Raw genomic sequence first — 22074 nt, forward strand, 5'->3', positions numbered from 1 at the left:
AAAATTTATTTAGTTTTTTAGTCAATTTAAAAATTTTTAAGATTATTTGAAAAAACTTAAAATTTTACTTGGGGAACATTCTTAAAAGTTGAAAACAAATATTTTTTTTTAAATTAAAAGAGGATCCGACGTCACAATACTTTGAATTTTTTTTATTATTCCAAAAATTAAAATCGCGAGTTTGTCGAAATTAAAATAATGTATTTTTCCCCCAAATGGTTGACTTGGATCCACTCCTGTTATTTTATATATAAACAGAGAGTCTCAAAAGTGAGTTAACACCAGTGATTTTTTTGGATTTTATTAAGATCATGAAAATCATTATAGTCTATTATTCAGCGTATTTCCCAACAAACCGAAACTTGTAAATTTTAATCGATGGATAGATTTAGGATTTTCATTATCTCAAAAAAAATCAAAAAATTTGTGGTGTTTACTCAATATTGAGACACTCTGTATTCTATTTTCTAAAGATTTTAATCAATTATAAGTCATTGTATGGTTAACAATTCAGAGCTACATCCTGTTTTGATGAGAAACGGATTTCTAGAAAAAAATATGAAATGATAAAATCTGAATAACACTTTTAAAGTTATTAACAATTTTAATTTAGTTATTTTGAACGCAACTAAAACAAACCAATCTAAAGCGAATTTAAATCGTGTATGGCCAATGGCCATGGAAAACATGTATTCCAAATATTATTGAATTCTGAAGAGTAAAGTTTAAAAAAATATTTTTTTTATCGAAAATTTTCGATTTATCTCTGGTCGAGAGAAAAAAATATAGTTGGTCATGGTTACTGTAACCATTTCAATATTGTTACAAGTTTTTTAACTATATTATAGTCACATTAACCATTTATATGATTGTCGTAACAATAATATGGTTAATTTACGATTCACATGATTGTATCAACCATATATATGGTTACAGTAAACAAATATATGTTTGTGACAACCATTCATATGATGAAGGACTTATCATATTATGTTGCTCTCGGCTTAAGGCTTATCATACATAATCTGAGAACAACATATTATGATAAAATTATTCATCATAAATATGGTTGTCACAAACATATACTTGTTTACTGTAACCATATATATGGTTGATACAATCATGTGAATCATAAATTAACCATATTATGGTTACCACAATCATGTAAATAGTTACTGTGACTATAATAATGTTAAAAATTTTGTAACACTATTTAAATGGTTACAGTAACCATGCCCAATTATATTTTTTCTCTGCGTGTAGATAGCGGGGTCGATATACCCATATCCGTCTGTATGTTGACATTAAGTTTCCGCAGTCTCAAACAACTAACATACATGGTTCATACATCAATATATCCGCTAAAGTTTCGCTAATTGAAATCATTCCATTTTTTACCAACTTTTCTATTTACATCTCGATTACTAAGTCGTTAATATAAATAATATGGATATCTCATGATAGATATTCCAAAGACCTTTCCAAATCATTATATATAAAAAAATGGTGTAAAAAATGTATAGTAATTCATAAAATGAGAACAGCTGGGCCGATTTCTGTAAAATCTTATTTTCGAGGACAAGGTTTTGGAAGAAAATTTTGGAAAATCCCTCCGGAAATGTCGGAAAATTAGACAAATCGAAAATCGAGTTTTTGTATGAAACTGTACAACACAAAAAAAAATTACAAAGTCCGACCAATAAATTTTGATAGAAGAGAAAAAAATAAAAAAATACCTATATTTGAGTGGGGGTTAAAGTTTCCCAACTCTGGCACATTCTTATTGTTAATCGTCATAAGAAACCATGTGATCCTTACATTTTAGGTAGAAAAAGTGTTCAGCAAATTTATGTAAAATGTTACGGAGAACATTTTTGTAGAATATGTTAACCCTCTAAATCCTCAAGGCATGGGTTTTTTTTGTCCATCTTTTAAAAAAGAGCAAAAAACTCCATTAAAACAGGGATTTAAGGGGTTAAAATGTTCCGCAAAAATATTATACGTGAAATTTTACTATAAGTCCCTGAATACACCAATAAAAGAGAGCTTAGGGTTAATTTCGCTTTTATTAAGAATTTTATTTTAAAGTACCACAAATATTTAACAATATATCATGATAGATATTTCAAAGACCTTTCCAAATATGTATATAACGTCATAGTTCTTTGAACCTACAATGGGTCAAAATCGGGAAAAATATTTTTTTACACGTTTTTTTTACCATAACATTTTTTTTCAACCATATTTTTTCATTAAAATTTTTTTTTATGGTCTTGCCTGACCATTTGATACCCTAAACCGAGAAGATGATTATAAACAGTTATCTTTTAAAAATTATGTGGGAGCTATGACTAATTATGAACCAATCGCCATAAAATTAGGTGGCATGTCTTCTGTATATATGAAACTTAGTTTTGTTGAATTTTATTTGAAATCTATACCCGTTAAAATGATTTTCTGAAGTGGGCCTCATATGGGAGCTATGACTAATTATGGACCGATCACAAAATTTGGTGGTTTGGCTTATATAAAACTTATTTTTGTTGAATTTGGTTTGGATATCTATATAACTAAGATATTTATGGGAGCTTAACTATTTTCAGATAGGACAATCGTATGGGGCCCGATTCTAACAAAATTCTATAGGCTTCGTTGTTGGGCTTACAGAAAAGCTTGTACCAAATTTTGTAGAATTATCTTAAATGGACGGACGGCTTAATTAACTCAGGAAGGGATCCTGGGCATTTTTAATTTATTTTTTTTTTCAATATTTATTTTTTTTGGAAAATATTGGTACTTTGTCTCAAAACTCGAAACATTAAAGAAAATGTGCCACCTCTAAACATTATACGATTTTATTAAATTCTCAGCATTTGGTATTTGGATGACGGAGAACAATTTGAAACTTTGAAGGCATCGAAAATCCAAAAAAGTACAAAATACGGGCACTCTAATAGACCTGCTCTTAAAGATACTTAACACTGAAAAATTTCAACCTTTAGCACCTGTAACTAACTTACTTTGTATTCTAACAGTTTGAGTACAACTAAAATTATAAAAGCTTAGCTTTTCCTCTATAACCCTGTTCACTGTATCCCGGTTTTTCATATTAATCACTGAAGATTTAGAAATTTACACAAATATCATTTTGAACCCTAAAAATATACTACACAAATAAATTTAAGACATTTTGTGTGTGAGTTCACAGAGTATGTGTGTGTGTGTATATGTGAGTTCTAATTGTCATATTGATAGATGATACTAATTTGAAATAAATAAAATTTTTCGTTTAAACCAATATTGGCCAATATAAAAAACAAAATGTGTCAATTCATTTGAAGCCAATGATACTTGGCCATGTCTGAGAGTGTGGAGTGGGTCCCCATGATTGTCAAGAAAAAAAAAAGAATGCACTCACAGAAACCTAAACTAGAAATTTAAGACCAACGGTAATGGCAAGTACGTGTGCATGACAAATGTGTGTGTGTGTGTGCAGAAAGAAACACATGCAGCAAAAGGAAATGCAACTAAAGAAACTCAGCCAGTCAGCCAGCCATCGAATAAAACAGGAAACCAAATAGTCAGCCTTCAAATACATCTATTATATGTATGTATATGTGTGAGTGTGTGTGTGAGTGAGTATGTGTATGTTAAAGTGTCGTAAACCAAGTGAATAAATAACAATGAAATAAAGAAAATGTTAAATGGCTAAAGAAATAGATTTAGAATCTTATGTTGTGGTTTGCGAACTACTCGGTTTAATAGAATGTTCTAAGTGCACATGAATGTACATATGTGTGTTCTAGCATGTATCCCAGTGGGAAAATGATGAGATAAAGAGGCCTTCCTAAAGGCCTTACATTGCAAAATCGTTTCAATTTTACACGGCTTCTCATTGCATTCTCGCTTCTATTAGAGCACTGATAGAAGGCCTCCTTAAGAATACATATTATAAGGTCTGCCATTGAAAGGCTGTAAGTAGACCTGTCGCATAAGAACTTCAATTAAAATGCCTGAAAATTAAAGCCTAATTGAAGATCTGCTTTAAATATGAACATTTGAAGAAGATTTTTTACCTTTTTCTGGTTTCATGTAACGGTTTATAATAAAGAGAGCAGCATATAGGAATATTTTCAAAACCAAACATATTTGAATTTTTAATAAAGGGTTGTTAAACCTTATTTTGCAATGCAATTTGGAATGTGTATGAAGTTTTTTAGAAGGAGAAACAAAGTCCTTATAGAACATCTTCTGAGAGAAGGCGGAATGAGTATCAGATCTTATAAAATGTGTAAATAGGTCCTTTAGAAGGCCTACAAATTGAAGCCCTAGCAATTTTCCCGCTGGGTTTAAGTTCCTGTGAGAGTGTATTTGAAGCAGTGCTGCTAAATTGTTTGTTGACTCTATTTTTAAAATAATGAAAATAGTTTAAAAGAAACTGCTAAATCTTTAGTGTGGAGTGAATTATTTTTACTGGCTTTTTACTTTTACCGTCAGACGTTGTCCTGTCCAAATTAGAAAAAAATGTTTGTGTTCGATTTCTGAGAAGCTGTTTGTAATGTGTAAATAGTTAAAAAGAGAAACAAATGTTTGAATGATCATTTTTATTCATATATGTATGTTTGGGGTATGCTTGATTTACATTGGATTTGATAATATCTACAATGAATCTTATGGTGTTCTATTTACATTTTGATTGTAAGATCGATGTTCAGATAACCAATTAAAATAAAGAAATACATTTTTCGATTGCTTTCGTTCATTGCAATGCTCTATGACACGATATTTTTTGTTCTGTTGTCTGGCTGCAAGCGTTTAAAATCGAATGGCATGTCGGTCAAAGCCATTGGGATCCGTGGTATCAACATGTATTCTCCTTTGTACTTTCCTTTAAGTATTGTTGTTTCGATGACGTTATTCATCAGGTTTTTTTTACCACAAGTCGGGTGTCATTACCAAGACGAGGTTGGTTTATGTTTCGTAACATTATGATTACCGATCCGACCTTCAGTTGGAGATTGTGAAGTGGTAATCCGGGTAATTTCAACTCGGTTGGATAGTTGACGACATCATCATGGAAAGTAACGGAATCCACCGTTTTGTACGTCATCAATTTGACAGCAATTTCACTTTGTTTTTTTAGATTCAATTCATCGACATCAATGTTTTTCGCATCAACGTTCGCTCAACCAATTGTAATTTTGTGCAATGTTTGGAAACACTTTTCGGATTAGTTTGGATTTTGATTTGATAAACTAGCACAAAGCAACCGGGATTATACCGTTGCCAATGATCAGCAATTGGAAAATACTGCAGATTGATCGTTTTGCAGCTTGACACGTATGTTCACAGTCAATTTGAATTTCTTGATGTGTTTCCACAAAACGTATGCATTAAATCCCTCCAGTTCCATATATCACAACATTCATAAGAGTGTCGTACGCATATTTTTGTTGTCGATTCAATAGTGTAACGTTTGTTCGAACCGATTCTCTCATGGCGTCGCAACTCCTGATTAAATTAGTTATTTTCGAATATCAAGTGAACTGTAATTGAGAGATTCTAAAATTTTGTATGTGTTATTTTCGTAGTTCCATTCATATTTTTTAATTTTACTAGGGTAGGGGTAGCGAAGTGCACCGGGTTATGCTAGTAGTAAGAAAAATTTGTTCCCCAAAAAATTAAAAATGTTAAGAGAAGCTCTAGGAAGACTTTAATAAGAGTTTCCGCAAAAATTGAAAACCAAGCTTTCGGTTTAAAAAAATTAAAAACCGGCGCTTGATGATGTCGAACAAGGTATTATCCGATGCACGTGCACTTCGCTACCCCTACCCTAGTAAAATTAAAAAATATGAATGGAACTACGAAAATAACATATACAAAATTTTAGAATCTCTCAATTACAGTTCACTTGATATTCGAAAATAACTAACTAATTTTGTGTGGGTGATACCACTCCACTTTTGAACCTTTTATGTAAATATCAATCTTTACTTTAACTTTTTTTTATAAGGGAGAGGTAAATCCTACTAAGCCGATCATGCTTAGCTAAACTTCGAACAGGGAACAGGAATAAATTCTGTGTAAAATGGTAAGAGAGCTATGCGGAAAAAGTTTGAAGAACCTTGTAATTATTACTTTGTGGGATGTGACTCACCTTCTTTTCCCACCCCTCCCATTTTGGGTGCTCTCTAATCTAATTCCGTTTATATTCAGCTAAACTCCGCACAGTAATAAGAAATTAATTCGCTAAAAGTTTAAACACTTTTACAATTATAGTTCTACAGATATTCGAAATGCATTATATACTTTGTAAAGGGTAAGCCACGCCCACTATTCCAAAATTATAAAAGAGCCATTTAGACTAAGTTTGAATAATCTTGCAATTATAGTTCACAAAATATTAAGAAACATCTATTTACTATGTATGGGAGGCGACTTACCATTTTTTCCGACCCGTCCCTTTTTTGATTAAACTTCATGCAGTGATAAGTAATTGATTCGTATGAAGTTTGAAAACCGTCACAATTATATTTCTGCACATATTAAAAAATAACTATTTACTCATGCACAATAGGGATATAACTATTGACAATTTTTGCAAATATGCAAATTGGCATAGCATAGTCGTATAGAGTATTAAAAAATATAAAAAACCACGGTATTATTTTTTCGCGGTTGTTAAAAAAGTTCACGCACCAAACGCAATAAAGTTTTTCATTCAATTTTTTCAATTATTTTGAAAAACAATATATTTTATTTTAATAATAACTGCGGACTACTTATAATTTTTAAATAAGGGAAGTATCCCTCACACTTGGAAAAAAAATGAAATTATTTATATAATTTTTTTTTATTTTAGAAATTGGTGCGTGATGATTTTGATTCCAAATGACCTAAAAAAATGATTTTCATTACTTATACAACATTGGCCATCACGTGGTGGTATGCCAAAAATATCGCCAAAATTAGTTATATGCCTAATGTACAATTACATATTTAACCCCCCCCCCATATGCAAAAACAGTTTTTAAATTTGTCAAAGGTTTATAAAACAAATTTTGAATGGTAATTTTGTGTAATTTTGATCAATTTAAAAATTGTTAATGCATATGGGAGTTAGAAAATAAGAAAAACAACTTCAAAATATATTTTTTTAAGTGACTTTAAATTACTAAAGTCTTCTTCTTTGTTTTCTATAACAACTCTCACTTAAAACAGAGCAAAATCAATACAGATTAATTGTTTCTCTTATTTATTTACAACAACAAATTGGATAACACGCATTGCTTTGTTTACTTTTTAGCTTAAGGTTCACATGTACACGTTTTTGCATATGTGTTAGTAACATCTTTAAACGCTTATAACTCCTAAAACACTGAACCGATTTCAATAGAATATATATATTCTGCACTTCTGTGAATAAATCCCTTTAAAATGGTATATTTCTTGCCCAAATTGAATGTATAATGTGAGCGTAAAATGGGTCTAAAGAAATCGACTTACCTATTAATATTATGATACTGCAAGGCCAATATTTTTGAAAGCCTGCTTAAAGGTTCGCTCAATATAAGAAGATCTACATACTTAATATCTGCATATAATCATGGAATAGAGCTAGCTACCTTGGTCTCAATAAATTTCCAACAGGTTAAATAGATCAAAAAGGTTAAATACATCCAGTGACCTTTAGACAAAGCTTCGAAAGACTTAATTCTTAATTTAATATTCATTACGATTTAACTCATAGACTTAATTCCTTAGTACTTCAAACGTATTTAATTCATTTAATATAAATAATGATTAATAACAAAACCAAATAAATTTAACGAAGAAAAAATATGGGCAAATTTTATTATGAATTTATTCCATTATCAATTAATTAATTAATTTAACACTGTTTTGTTGGGATTTGTTATATGCAATGAATTGTTGATATATTTTTTTTTGATTCCGATTAAGATTTTATGAAATTAAGCTTAAATTAAATTAATTAAATCGTAAATCCGTAATTATATCTATCTTAATCTTGAAATATTTAAGGTCTAGAAAATTTGTTTCCTTTTCAGAACTTTCTGTTTATTACGGTTCTGGTCTTTGTTTGAGATTAGGTTAGGTTAGGTTTCCAGGCAGTCACGAAATGAAGGAAAATAATAGCAGCTCACGTGGGTCCAAGCAATGGTTCCTTTGTGTTACCTGAAAGGAAAGATAGAAGGAGGAGATTTAAAAAAAAAGAAAAGTTGCGTGCCAATGAGTCGGCGGTTAATTGGGTTACTCTAAAGAGATCCCCATGTCTGGTCTTTTTAACCAATTACTTCTCCTTATAAAGGTATTAATACCCTCAAGCCTCATATTCGAGAGCTCAGAAAGACTATTTAGGGAACGATGTCCCAAAAACTTTAGGCGTAGATCTCCTAATGCCGGACAGTGACAAAGAAGATGAAAAATAGTCTCATCCTCCTCCTCGTTTTGACAACTTCTGCAGAAGTCGTGGTATGGCAAGCCAAGTCTCCTAGCGTGGTTACCAAAGGTGCAGTGTCCGGTTATGACCGCCACTATACCACTCAATTGTGAGCGTGTAAAGCCAAGAAGATATGTTGCTCGTCCCCGATTCAGTCGAGGTCATATCGTTCTGTTTATAGTACATGTGGGTTCATAGTAGAAGTTACTAATTTGTAGCTTGCATTCTATGTCTCCGTCAGGAAACATGGCGCATTTGTTCGCCAAATCATTAGCAAACCAAGTTGCCCGTAGTATCTCCATGTCCCCGTACCCACTTGAGTACGACTGTTGAACGTCTCGCCATCCTGTTTAAGGATGCCCGGCATTCCCGGACTAAATTAGATGTTGTGTATACACCTGTTAGAGATTTTATTGCGGCCTGAATGTCGGTATATATACGAATATCCCTGCCTGATATCTTATTATAACTGAGTCAGTTAACCGCCCGTTTGATGGCCGATATTTCGGTCTGAATAATGCAACATTCATTTGGAAGTCTAAAAATAACCTAATGTCGAATTCCCGAATGTAGACACCTACGCTAACTCGATCTCCCTTCATAGAATCGTCCGTATAGACTGAGAGACCCGTTGTGTCATGTAAAGGTCCGTCCATTGCATCCGTATCATACGGAATTGAGAAATCGAAATTTCTCTCCATGAAGGGCCTAGAAATGCAGTAATCGATATTATCCGGAAGAGTCTGAATACTACCTATTATGCTGGCGTGACCATATGGAGCATGTTTCCAGGCCTCAATCGCGTTTAGCCTAAAGGCAGAAGTAAATTCCATTTTTCTTGCCATTAGATTCACGGGGATCCAGTTCAATATAGATCGACTTTGTTGCGGTCGTTCTTAGAGCTCTTGTTATCAGGATTGCCATTCTTCTTAAAATTCTCTCTAATAGCATGCAAATCGAGCCATTGTCTAGTGCCTTCCACCAGAAAGAAACTCCATAGAATAGTGTCGGCTTAATGACCGTATCACATAGCCAGTTAACGAACTGGGGTATAATACCCCACTGAGTCCTATCGCCTTCTTACAGACATACATAGCCGTCAAGGCTTTTGACGTAGTTAGGTATGTCAAACTTCACCTTCCTTCATTCCAGAGTTCAGACTGTGTTTTTCATAGATACTTATGATTGTTGAGCAAACTGTAAGTAAACAATTTGAAATGCATTTAGCAATATTTTGTATAAATTGTGTTCTAAGTTAAAAGCCGCTAAATAAGCAACACTTATCTCTAAGCATAAACAAAAAATAAATGTCTTTAGAAGAGCAGCAGTTGCAGCAGCAACTGCAACAACAAAAACATAATAAAATCTAAGAATAGTTTTCTAACCGTTTTGTCGTATGACTGACAGCACGAAGGACTAAGAAGCAGCATTAAATGTAGCAGTGAAACAGAAAAAATAGACAAACTAACAAAAACAAGAAAACCGAATGTGTGCTCGATAAATTGCCATTATGCTCGATTTTGTTTGTTTGTTTGTAGTTGTTGTTGTCGTTCAAAGCAGTCGACATTGTTGCTGCTTTTTTTTCGTTTGATATCTCTACTATTGCTGTTGTTGTTGGTGTTGCTGATGCTGCCTTAACAGTTGTGGTGGTTGTCAGTTGCTGTTTGTCGTTTGTTTCTGTCTCCATTGTTGTCCTTTGCAGTCAGTGGTGGTGCACTTTTCTTCGTTTTTCTCCCATTGCTACTTCTTGTTCTTTTTATTCATTAGTTTTTTATTTGTTGTTTTTATTTAAAATGTTGCTGTTGTTTTTGTTGTTTGTGGATTTTACTGTTAATAAGAGTGTTTGCGTGTGTGTGTGTGTGTGCATTTTTTTGTTTTCTGCATTAGAAAACTTTTTCTTCAAAAATAGCTTTTGTTTCTCTGATAGGGATAGTGTTTGCTGTAGTTTTTTCTCTCTCTCTCTCTGTGTGTGTATGTGAGTTTGGCACCGAGTAGTTTTTATAGCAAAAGAGTTTGTATGTGTTCATGAGTTTGTGTGGTTTCAGTTTAGTTTTGGACCAACAAACTTTTCTTCGATATTAATAGAAATTATCATGTGATATCCTTGGGGATGTTGAAAATTTTTTTGTTTTTGTTTGTTTCTATGAATGCTATTGCCAAACTAATACACAATTTTACTTATATATGTGTACGTATGTATGTATTTATTATATTTGGTTTTTGCATAAGAAAAGCTAAAGGATTTTTCTTATTTTTTTTGCTTAAAATATGAGTTGAAGGGTTTGATGGTTTATTATTCATAAAGTTCATGAGCCAAAAAATGTGATACATTAAAAAGTCTAGGGTTTTTGTTTGTTACTGTAAAAGAGTTTTGTTATAAATTTAAAATTTTGTTTTTTTCTAATATAAAAATTAATTAAATTAATAAATCAACTCATTTTAAATGCTATTTTTCAAAATAAAGTTTCTTTAAGTATAAGAAATTCTATAAAATTTAAGCAAAATAAAAAAATATATTTAAAACATTTTTATGAAAACAAAAGTTTTTCGTTAAGTTTTTCTAAAATATTTTTTAAGTTGAAAATATTCCTTAATTTTATGTTATAAATATGTAAAGGTTTATGAATATGTATTTAAAAAAAAAATTATTTTGGCTTTGCTAGTTTTCAAAATAAAGTTTCGTTAAGTTGTTTATGTTCGTTTAGTAAGCAATTCCTTTTAAATTTAAGAGCCCAACTAGTCAGCTACTAAAACATGTTAATACTATTATTTAAAAAATTAGTTTCATTAAGTAAGAAATTTTTAGTAAACTCACTTCAGAGTTTATGGGGTTCTTATGTTGAGCAATTTGAGATGTTGCAAAGTGTTCGGTCCTCATGCTGACACATAATAGCTACAACAGTTAAAATTTGCGTTTTTAATCCTCATTGTGATTTTTTTTATGATTTTTTTGTATGAACTTTCATTAAGCACAACCTATCTTTAAATTTAAATAAAACAAAGTCTGTGTGAGATATCATCATATTCCATTATGTCGTGAAACAGTTGGACGCGCCTTCCCTGGGTGTCGCGAATCTGAAATGACCAATTCTACATGATTCTGGCTCATAAATCAGGCTAAATTTGAGCAATGGTAAGGTTCGGAAGACCTTGATATTTGATTTTTAATTATTTTTTTTTTTATTATTTAATTTTTTAAAATTTTTGGTAAATTTCATCTTTGACCCAAAACTTGAAACTTTAACTTAAATATACAACCCATAAACGTTATCCGATGTAGCTTTAATTTTGGTTTTAAACCTTAGGAGCATCGATAATCCAAAAATTGCAAAATAAACGCCACCCAATTGAATATTTAAAAAACTTGGTTATAAAATAAAGTTTCGTCAAGTTTTCTATTTTTCGTTTAGTAACAAATTTCTTAAAAATTATGTAGAAATAAAATGTTTCTTATAATTTTGCAATTTTAATTTATCAACTGTGGTACTATAGATTAGTAAAATAAAGTTTCGAAAAGTTTTAAGAAATTTATGCAAAATTTTGTCTAAAATAATTTAAAATATATAAATATTGAAGTGTTGTTTATTCTGTTGGTATAAATTTAAAATTAAGAGTTTCTTTATGTTTTTTCTTGCAATTTCCTAAGTATAACATTTCTCTAAATTTTAGTTATAAAAAAATAAAAATTTTTTAACTGCATCATTTTCGAAGAAGTATGGTCCAATGACGCCTACAACCCATGACTGTTTTTGTTAGTTGGATAATTTAAATCGTGCGTGAATTTTAGGACACCCTTTATATAATTACTCATTGTTCTTATAAGAACCATTAGTATAGTATTAATTATGTCTTTTTAGCAGCTTTAATTAAAATTTTGTGACACCATAGACTTATCCCATTATGTCTTCCTTGCGGGTTCTATTTTCCAAAGTATGCACTTAATAATTGCAATTATAGTAGACATATCGAGCCCTTAGCGCCAAATTATCGTAAGCGACATTTTCTAAATATTTTTTTTATTGCAGAAATTAAAATTTTATGGACCGACTGATGTTTTAGTGTTCTCAGAATATCAAAATTGATAATAACTTCAAAAATATAGGGGGTAGTATTTTTATATAGTGGTATATAAAAAATACAGAGAAATAAATCTGTAACTTCTATATGGTTAGTCCGGTTTGAATGAAATTTCACATGCGCAAAGAGGAAGTGTATTCAAGTTTAAATTTTGAATAAGGGCCACGTGGGCCAACCAGGGGCGCGGACAGGGGACCCAAAAAGTAGCACACTTCGGGTATGTTAAATTTTTAAAACGATCGCATTTCTTCGTTTGTAATCTGATTTCTAAAAAATTACACATGTAGAATCTCCTCGTCAATCAAAACAAAAAACCTCGTCGTACCTATCAATTATTTATTATAGCTTAGGAGATATTCGCAATTTGATTACCCACTCTACTCCAGTTGTTTGATAATAACGGATCCAAATATTTCCAGATTTTCATTAATTTTCCTTTGTTGGACTATCAAGAAATGTAAGTGTCAAATAAAAAAAATTGTTTAAAAATACTGGCCTAGTTTGAATTTAATTTTTAATTATTTAAAAATTTTCTAAGAAGATGTATAAGGAATTTATACTTTTTGATAAAATATTCCAATGAACAAAATTTGAAAATGTTTGATACCGAGAGGACCAAGTCCACCCAAAAAACGCCTATTTTTTATGAAAATTCAAATTTAGAGCAAAAATTCTCAAATCGCATAGTCGATATCAAAACATAATAACCCATTTTAGATGGCCCAATATGTTCTTAATTATTTTGTATTAATTATAGACAAAAAACTAAAAAAATCTCATTTTTGGGATTTTCAAAACTTTTTTAGGAATTGCGGGATTCACGATAACAAATTTAGAAATTGGTTTTAATTTTCCATTTTCAATACAAAAATCTATATAACTGTAAAATTTCATAAAATAATATTATATATAAAATAATATAATATTTGTATCTTTGTTGTTTTTTGTCATATTTTTCAAAAAATATCCCATGCATTTTTCAATTGCAAAAGCTAAAAACATTTTTGAAATTGTCTATCTTATGTTTTTTATGTGGCAATTTAATTAGGCTATTTTCATTCATATTCAAAAATTTAGAGACTTAAGGAATTTGTGTGAAACAGAAGTAATCCCGCAAAGATATTATCAGGAGCATATTAATATGAAAAGTGATGATAAAATTGAGGACACACTTGCTGAAAATGATAAATGTATTTTAACTCTTCCAATGTATCTACTTACTACATGTAACTATTTTTAACTTAATAATTTATATTTTTTTGAATTCGTTAATATTTAATTTAAATAAATAAATTCAAAACATAAATACATATACATAGAATTAAACTTATTATCGCTTTAAATCAAAATAAACAAGAAAAATATAAATATCGTAAGCGACAAGTTTTTTCCATAAAAGTAGCCTAATATAAAAGAATATATCGTAAAAGCCATAATTAATGCACAATGTGAACAAACTATAATTTTTTTGCTGCCAATAAATAGCATTTTTAATTCTATGTATAAATTTTAAAATAATCAAAAAAAAACCTTCTCCTGTAAAATTTGTGTTTTGTCGCTTAAGATATTTTGGCGCTAAGGGCTCGATATGTTGTCGGCAAAGTCGAGGTCTTGTAGCCTTCTACTTAGCAATAATCGTATGGTATCGAATGCTTTCTAAAAGTCAATTCGCAAATTTGAAAAATTAAAAAACTACCAAAGGGTACAATGAAATTACTCCTAATAACACGGTGCTATGATGGAAAAAAAAAACTTTGAAAACGACCTTGCGTGGGTTATATGCTGAGTACATTATAAATTATGTCAAAAAATTTAAGAAACAGCCTCAAATTCAGAAGTTATTCTGAAAACAACTGTCAACTTATCGATCTGTTAGTTTTTGCCTGCCTTTAAATTTTTTAACGGGCTTGGAAAGAAAACTGATTACGCTTTACAACGACGTGCATTTTTTGATACATCTAAGTCATAAGTATTGTTTTTGTTAAGAATATCTAAAATAAAAACAAACTCTATCAACATTTTTCAATTTAGTCGCTTTTCATTATTTATTTTGATATGAAATTATAAATTTCCTTTATACCAATGTATAAAGGAAATTCAAGTCTTAACAAAACATGGTTTTAATTATTCAAAGCGGATGAAAATTGCAAAAGTTATTAAACTTTTCATTAGCACCTTTTTTAGTATTTTCTCCCCCAGCTCATATGAATTATGTACCAAATTTGATCGAAATATCTTCAAAATTGCGACCTGTACTCTGCGCACAAGGTTTACATGGCCAGCCAGCCGACCAGACGGACGGACGGACGGACGGACGGACATCGCTTAATCGACTCAGAAAGTGATTCTAAGTCGATCGGTATACTTTAAGGTGGGTGTTAGACTAATATTTTTGGGCGTTACAAACATCTGCACAAACACATAATACCCTCCCCACTATGGTGGTGTAGGATATAAAAATATTTGTACAATTTTTAATTTACAAGGAATATTTTGTTGAACTTTTTCCGAAAAAGTTTAATAACTTTTGCAAGTATAAACCGATTTTAACAACTAATATCTCGTTTTGGTCTACATAAAATTGTCTTTAAACTACTGTGCAAAAAAATGGGTTTCATAGAAAAAAATTAAAATAACTATTGTCGAATTGGAAAAATTACGACAAAAATAAAAAAAACTTACACAGTTTCTTGAAATATAGATTTTATGCATACATTTTATGAAATCTTAATTCTTTGTCTATCCATAATTGTTTAAAATTTTGAAATCGGTCTAAAAATGTGTGAACAGTTTTTTCAAAATAACTGCAAATTTTAAGGGTGTTTCAAAATCTTTGAAATCGGTTTTAGTATGTCCTTTCATTACAATTTTAATTACAACAGCTTTTTCTAGAGATCATTGTGTGTATAACAGTTTTTTTTCTAGAGAAAATTTGTGTTTCCATTTTTTTCTACAGTAAAGTTTATGTATAGCAGTATAATCTATTGAAAATCTTGTGTGCAGTAGTTTCTATAAAAAAATTTTCTGTATAACAGTATTTTCTATTGAAATTCTAGTGAATCCCTATTTATGGTAAAAATAATCTTAGGGTATTGAATGCTTTTTCAAAGTCAATGAAGATAAGTTGTCAATGTCAATGAAGATAAGTTTTACGTATAACAAATTATAGTGTATCACTGATTTTTTTTATAGACAATTTTAATTATAACAGTTTTGTGTTTCCAGTTTTTACAGTTTCTTCCATAGTATAGTTTATGTATAACAGTATTATCTAATGAAAATCTTGTGAATAACAGTATTTTCTATAAAAAGTTTTCTGTATAAAAGTATTTTCTATTAAAAATGTTGTGTATAACAGTTTTTTCTATAGAACATCTTGTGTATAACAGTTTTTTCTATAGAAAATCTTGTGTATAGCTGTATTTTCTATAGAAAATATTGTTTATAACAGTATTTTATATAGAAATTCTTGTGTATAACAGTTTTTACATAAAAATTCTTGTGTATAACAGTATGTTATATAGAAATTATTGTGTATAATAGTATTTTCTATAGAAATTCCAGTATTGTATTGTAGTTTCTATTTGAAATTTTGTATATTAAAGTTTTCTCTATTGAAATAATACTTTTTTTTGGTGGCTTATAATTATTATTTAATAAATATTACTCATCCGCTATGATGCTCTTTACATAATTTTGAAAACCACTGGACGTATGATAAATATTAAATATTTTCCATTAATTATACGTCTAGTCTAAACAGGCTTTAAATAAATTATGTTTTTTTTTTAAATATTAATCAAGATTAATAATTTATTTACATGTTAATCCCTCAATAATTTCCTGTTTCCGCTTTTTTCTTACAGATATAAACTGCAAAACAACAATAACGTTTTAATTGCTATCTAAAAAAAACACAAAAAAGTGAAAAATAAAAAAAAAAAATTATCAAATAAATTTGTCACTAACAACATTTTAAACAATTACACACTACCCACACTAACACTAACTGTACGAAGTCAAGCACACAGACATGCTAAATAATAAATGTGTGGAAAATTTATGGAACATGATAAAAATTTGTTAAAACAAAAAAAAAACAATTCAGCCATTAAACAGACAAACAACTGCATACAAAGTAGTTTTTATATACTATAAATGAAATAAAACAAAAAACAACAACTCTAGAAATGATGGCCAAATCTAAAGTAAATAAAATATATGAACCATGTAATCAACAACAGAACCAGAAACACCAGCAGCAACAACAACAAACAGGATTACAAAGTGACAAACAACAACAACGACGACACAACAACAACATTGGTCATTAATTATAGTGTGTGAATTGTTTAAAAAAAAACAACAACAAACAAACAAATAAATAAAAAAACACATAAACAAAAACAAAAGGTTGAAAGCCAACATTAACAAAAACTACCTATATTTAGTGAGTAATTGTATAAAAATAAGTGAAAAAACGAAAACAAATCCCAACCAACAGGAAATCTATTTCCGATTTCTGCATTTCATTTATTAACACCTCTCTTGCTCTCACTCTACTCTCTTGTTTTTACATACACTCAGACACATTTTAATTGATTTGTGTGTCACATGTCTCATGCACTTAAATTGACAGGAAGTTGATGTTTTTGTTGTTGTTAGGTGTGTTAAATGGGTTGTGTTTTTGTGTAGTAATGGTGTGTTTGTTTGTGTTTGTATAAATCAGCGTTTGACGGTTAATAAAATTCATCTAAAATAATTTCCCTATAATTGTGTTTACAAAGAAATTTCAATTCATTCCGCTTTCAATTTCCAGTCTAATTTAACCCTTGACAACTGCTTAAAGGCAGTGAAATTTGGTTTTTCTTTGTCTGTTATTATACCCTACACCACCATTGTGGGGAGGGTATTATGCGTTTGTGCAGATGTTTGTAACGCCCAAAAATATTAGTCTAACACCCACCTTAAAGTATACCGATCGACTTAGAATCACTTTCTGAGTCGATTAAACGATGTCCGTCCGTCTGGTTGGCTGGCTGTCCATGTAAACCTTGTGCGCAGAGTACAGGTCGCAATTTTGAAGATATTTCGATCAAATTTGGTACATATTACTTTTTAGGCCCAAGGACCAAGCCTATTGAAACTGGCTGAAATCGGTCCATTATTTCACCTAGCCCCCATACAAATGTCCCCTCGAAATTGGACTTTATCGGTCATAAATGTTTAATTTATAAATGTATCTCCACAAATTGCGCTCCAAATAAGTTTTATATATATAAAATTCATGTCACCAAATTTTGTTACGATCGGTCCATAATTAGTCATAGCTCCCATATAGACCCGCTTCCGAAAACAACTTTAACGTGCATAAATCGCTAAAAAATGTTGGTATACTCACAAAATTCAACATAGTCAACTTTCATATAGACATAAATCACACGACCTAATCGGTCCATAATTGGTCATAGCCCCCAAATTATTGAAATTTTAAAAGAAAAATGTTTTTGCTCTTTTACTTAGTGTAGGGTATTATATGGTCGGGCTTGACCGAAACAATAGAAATTGTTCAGATTTATTACTTTATTGTAAAGCCACATGTAATAGGAACAAAATGAGATATCGCTTATAAAAATCGATGGATTCTTTTCGAATTTATTCACAGTTAAGTGAATTCGCTCATTTTCGCAAAATTGCAAAATTATTTTATACACGTGAAATTTCAAGTCAATTTTATTAATCCAGGAAATGGATTTCGATTAATTGTTTATTTTGCAACAACAGTAAAATTTGATTTTGCAGATGACACTCTCACAGAATTGAAAGATAAAAATTAAAATTTTTGCTTCAAAGTCTGTGGAGTTTCAATTCAATCACGGAGATTATACAGATTGCTTCAGCCTTCCCCAAGCATACACTGCAAATCATTAATAGGATTTTTAAAGTGGCAGTGGGATTGTTGATTTTCGAACAATGTTCCACAGTGCACAGTGAGGCAGAATTAAAATTGTTTGCAAATCGGGATAAAATTTGATAAAATCCTACAAAAGCACCAGGGGCGGCTCAAAGTAGGGTACCTACGGTATGTACAATTTTTAACCAGGTGCAATTTTTTTATTTCCCATTTTATTTCAAAAATCTTTATATTTTTGGAAAGCGCTCGGCTGGGTCTTGCGTGTGCTATTTATCTCTTTTAAATTCCGAGTTATAGGCAGTTCAAAATTGAGATCTAAAAATTTGTCCATACTTTGGTCCGCTTTTTAAAAATATAGGGCGTACTTTTGAACCGAATGGACTCGAAAAAAAGATTTCAGAGCAATATCAGTTATGGATCCAAAAATAAACGTTTTTCAATTTAATAATTTAAAAAAATAGTACATTTTTGCTGTTTTTTGGGCGAAAATGTGACTTAACTCTTTCTTCTTAAAAATAAAACATTCGTTACCCCCTGTCTATACTTGGCAAATAATCATCATAACAATAAATGACATTTGTTGTCAAGACAAAGTTGTCTAAGCAAAAGCACTAATAATTTTATAATAACGAAGCAATAGTTCTAATAAATGGAGACTATACAAAATAAGTTTTTATTTAGACAACCATTTTGAAGTTTATCATGACAAAAATTTATCAGGTATAACCAGAACATATAACAATAAGTTACCTTTTCGGAGATCCTATTGGTATAAAAAACATGTCCTGTTTTTCGAATATGTCCGCCCCTACGACCTTCGGAATTCGACTTATTTTTTTTATCAAAATTTCAATTTTGGGCCTCATGTTCTAAAATTTAAGGCCGGAATCAGAAAACGGAAAACTACTTGGGAAACCTTGATGTGTTCTCTATTTATCCCAAAAGTATTTTCTTAGCCCCGAAAAAAATGTGGACCCTATAGGCAAAATTTAAAAAAAATTTAATTTTTTGGGTTTTTGCTACAACTTTTAGAATTTTCGGGATTTCCTTTGGTCTTTTGAGAAGGTTTTTTACACTTCGTTATTTAGAATGACAAATTTAAAAAAACGTTGAAAATTGAGTTTTGTTAATAAATAAAGATTTTATTACATATTACATAATCACCCTTATCGTGGTTGACGTAAACGTCTTACGCCTACGACAGTTTAGTACTAGATTAAAGAAACAGTTTGCATTTTATCTTTAATCTAATACGAAACTGTCGTAGGCGTAAGACGTTTACTCCAACCACGATAAGGGTTATTAATTGAGTTGCTAATACCAAAATTTGTATCAAAATTTAAATAGGATTGCAAATATTAGGAACAAATTGAAGCACATTTATTCCGAACTATTTTTTTTGATTAATTAAGATAATTTTTGGTTTTACCAAAAAAAAATCAAGTCAATATCAATTACATTCAAAAATATGTATGTATGTCACTTTTAAAAAGCAGTCCTTCTAAAATATTGAAAATTCATAAAAACCTTAAAAAAGGAGCTTTTTATCTTTGGATCCAGTTCACCAAATATTGATGTAAGGAAAAAAATTTCAGAAACGGTGTGTTAGAAAGATTTACACTTAATATTAGTTACTTTTTATTGTGGCCATATGTTGAGTTCATTATATTTTTTAAAACAGATAATTTTTATCCAAATTCCTAATGTGAAAAAACTAAACATTTTAATATTCCAAATATAATTCTAATTCTGAATGTAGTTTATTGATAACATTTTAATATAACAAAACACGATTTTCATTGTGACTTGCATACAAACGCCACTTTCACTTTAAGTTACAAATAAAATTGAAAATTATGTCAATAAATCATTAGCTTTTCATAATACGCCTTGGGAAATTTCATAATTAATAAAATCTCTGTTTGTTTTTTGTTTGTACCAATAATTTCAATATACTTTGGCCTCTAAAGTAGACTAAATGGGGTTAAATCATACTACATACACATAAAAACAACAATAAAACCATTAAAATAATTAAAATTCTAAACAGGAACAACATCAAACAAACGATAACGGAACAATTGAACAAAATAATAACAACAACAACAATATCAGAGGTAAAAACACAAGCAGCAAAAATAATAACAAATAAATTAACCAAACAATTAAAAAAACATAAACACACAGAGCAAAAAAATATTGTAGAAAAAGAAAACAAACAATAAACGAATGAACGAGCAGCAATGAACAGAAAAAAAATACAAGTGATTTCTACCTTTTGAAATCAAAAACACAAACATTCAAAGTGAACAAAACGAAACACACACACACTAACAGCAACAACAACAGCAACAAAATAACACGAATCCAGCACCCCAAAGGCTTTTTTTAATACAAACATATTAACCCACATACACACACACACATCTCATTGCAATATTGGTGGAAAATATAAACGAAAAATAAAAACGACAACCAGCAACAACAACAACAAAAGCCAGCAAGTTTTACAACGAAAACAATATTTCCAATACAATTGCAAGCACACAAACACACACACTCTATAGCTAAAATAAATAAATAAATACAAAACGACGAAAACCTTAAATATTCGTAAAGTCAGTCGTCTGACATACGAATTCTTAAAATCCCTATAATATCTTTCATTTGTTTTGCTCTCCACTCTGCACCTCGCTAACCCACCAAAACATACAAACACCCAACCACCTACACATACGATTCGATTGTATGTCGATGGGAGCAGTGGTGAGTAAGTGAGTGAGAGATTGTGGGGAGTAGTGGTTTTGTTTACACCATCTTTTTATTCACGTGTACTCATCGTATCTGTATGATTTTCTTTTTTTCTCCATTATTATTGTAGCCGTGTTTGTGTATAACTGTGTATTGAGTATTAAAACGTTGTATAACAAAAACAAAAACAACAACAACTATTATAACAACAATAATACCATTGTTACATTAACTACGTAATAATACAAATAATACGACGTAACAAAGCAAATATTATACAACAACAAAAACAACAGAACAAAAAGAAACGAAAAATAAATCGAAAATAAACTATAGACAGACAAAAAAAAAAGTGCAAAAGGGAATAAGTTCCAAATACAAAAAACCAACAAAACAAAGCAAAACAAAACGTTACAAAACTATTTGCCATAATAACAAACAAAAAAAAAAACAATAGTTCAAACATTAAATAAAAACCTCCTCCCTGGCCCTTAAAATTGATTTTGTTTGATGCCATTGTCATCGTCTACAACATCAACGTCATCGCCTCCACCAGCAATATCGTCGACATCATCAACAACAACAACAACATTGTAATCATCAGCAACACTTTTGTTGCTGTTGTGTGTTATTGTTACGCTTGTCATCAAATTCGTCGTCGACGTCGTCACTAGTCAGCCAGTCAGTCAGTCATCAATTGGCATAAATATTAATCATAATGGAGCGTAAACAATTTTGTGTACTCACCCTGTTATTGGGCATTTTAATTTTTAAATTGAACAGTTTTATTGTTGTCGCTGAACAGGACGAGGACATACCACACAATGAGTAAGTTTCAATATTTTTTTTTTTTTAATTTTGCAATTTGTTT

At 30.3% G+C, this 22074-nt stretch overlaps 1 protein-coding gene and 1 long non-coding RNA gene across 3 annotated transcripts in view; both read left to right on the forward strand.

Annotated features, from left to right (window-relative positions):
- The first annotated feature begins 3283 nt into the window (after positions 1 to 3283).
- On the forward strand, positions 3284 to 20934 carry LOC135951632 (uncharacterized). Its single transcript, XR_010575985.1, has 3 exons — positions 3284 to 3607; positions 16405 to 16988; positions 20503 to 20934. It is a non-coding gene; the product is annotated as an uncharacterized LOC135951632 (long non-coding RNA).
- A 317-nt stretch (positions 20935 to 21251) lies between these two features.
- Positions 21252 to 22074, forward strand: part of stol (stolid) — a 188999-nt gene continuing 188176 nt past the window's right edge. For both annotated transcript variants that reach the window (XM_065501229.1, XM_065501228.1), the window contains exon 1: positions 21252 to 22031. In XM_065501229.1, the coding sequence (XP_065357301.1) occupies positions 21922 to 22031 (110 nt within the window). In that variant the 5' untranslated portion in view covers positions 21252 to 21921. The remainder of the gene's footprint in view (positions 22032 to 22074) is intronic.

This window comes from Calliphora vicina, chromosome 2, assembly GCF_958450345.1.
Source record: "Calliphora vicina chromosome 2, idCalVici1.1, whole genome shotgun sequence".
In the NCBI taxonomy this organism is placed as follows: Eukaryota; Metazoa; Arthropoda; class Insecta; order Diptera; family Calliphoridae; genus Calliphora; species Calliphora vicina.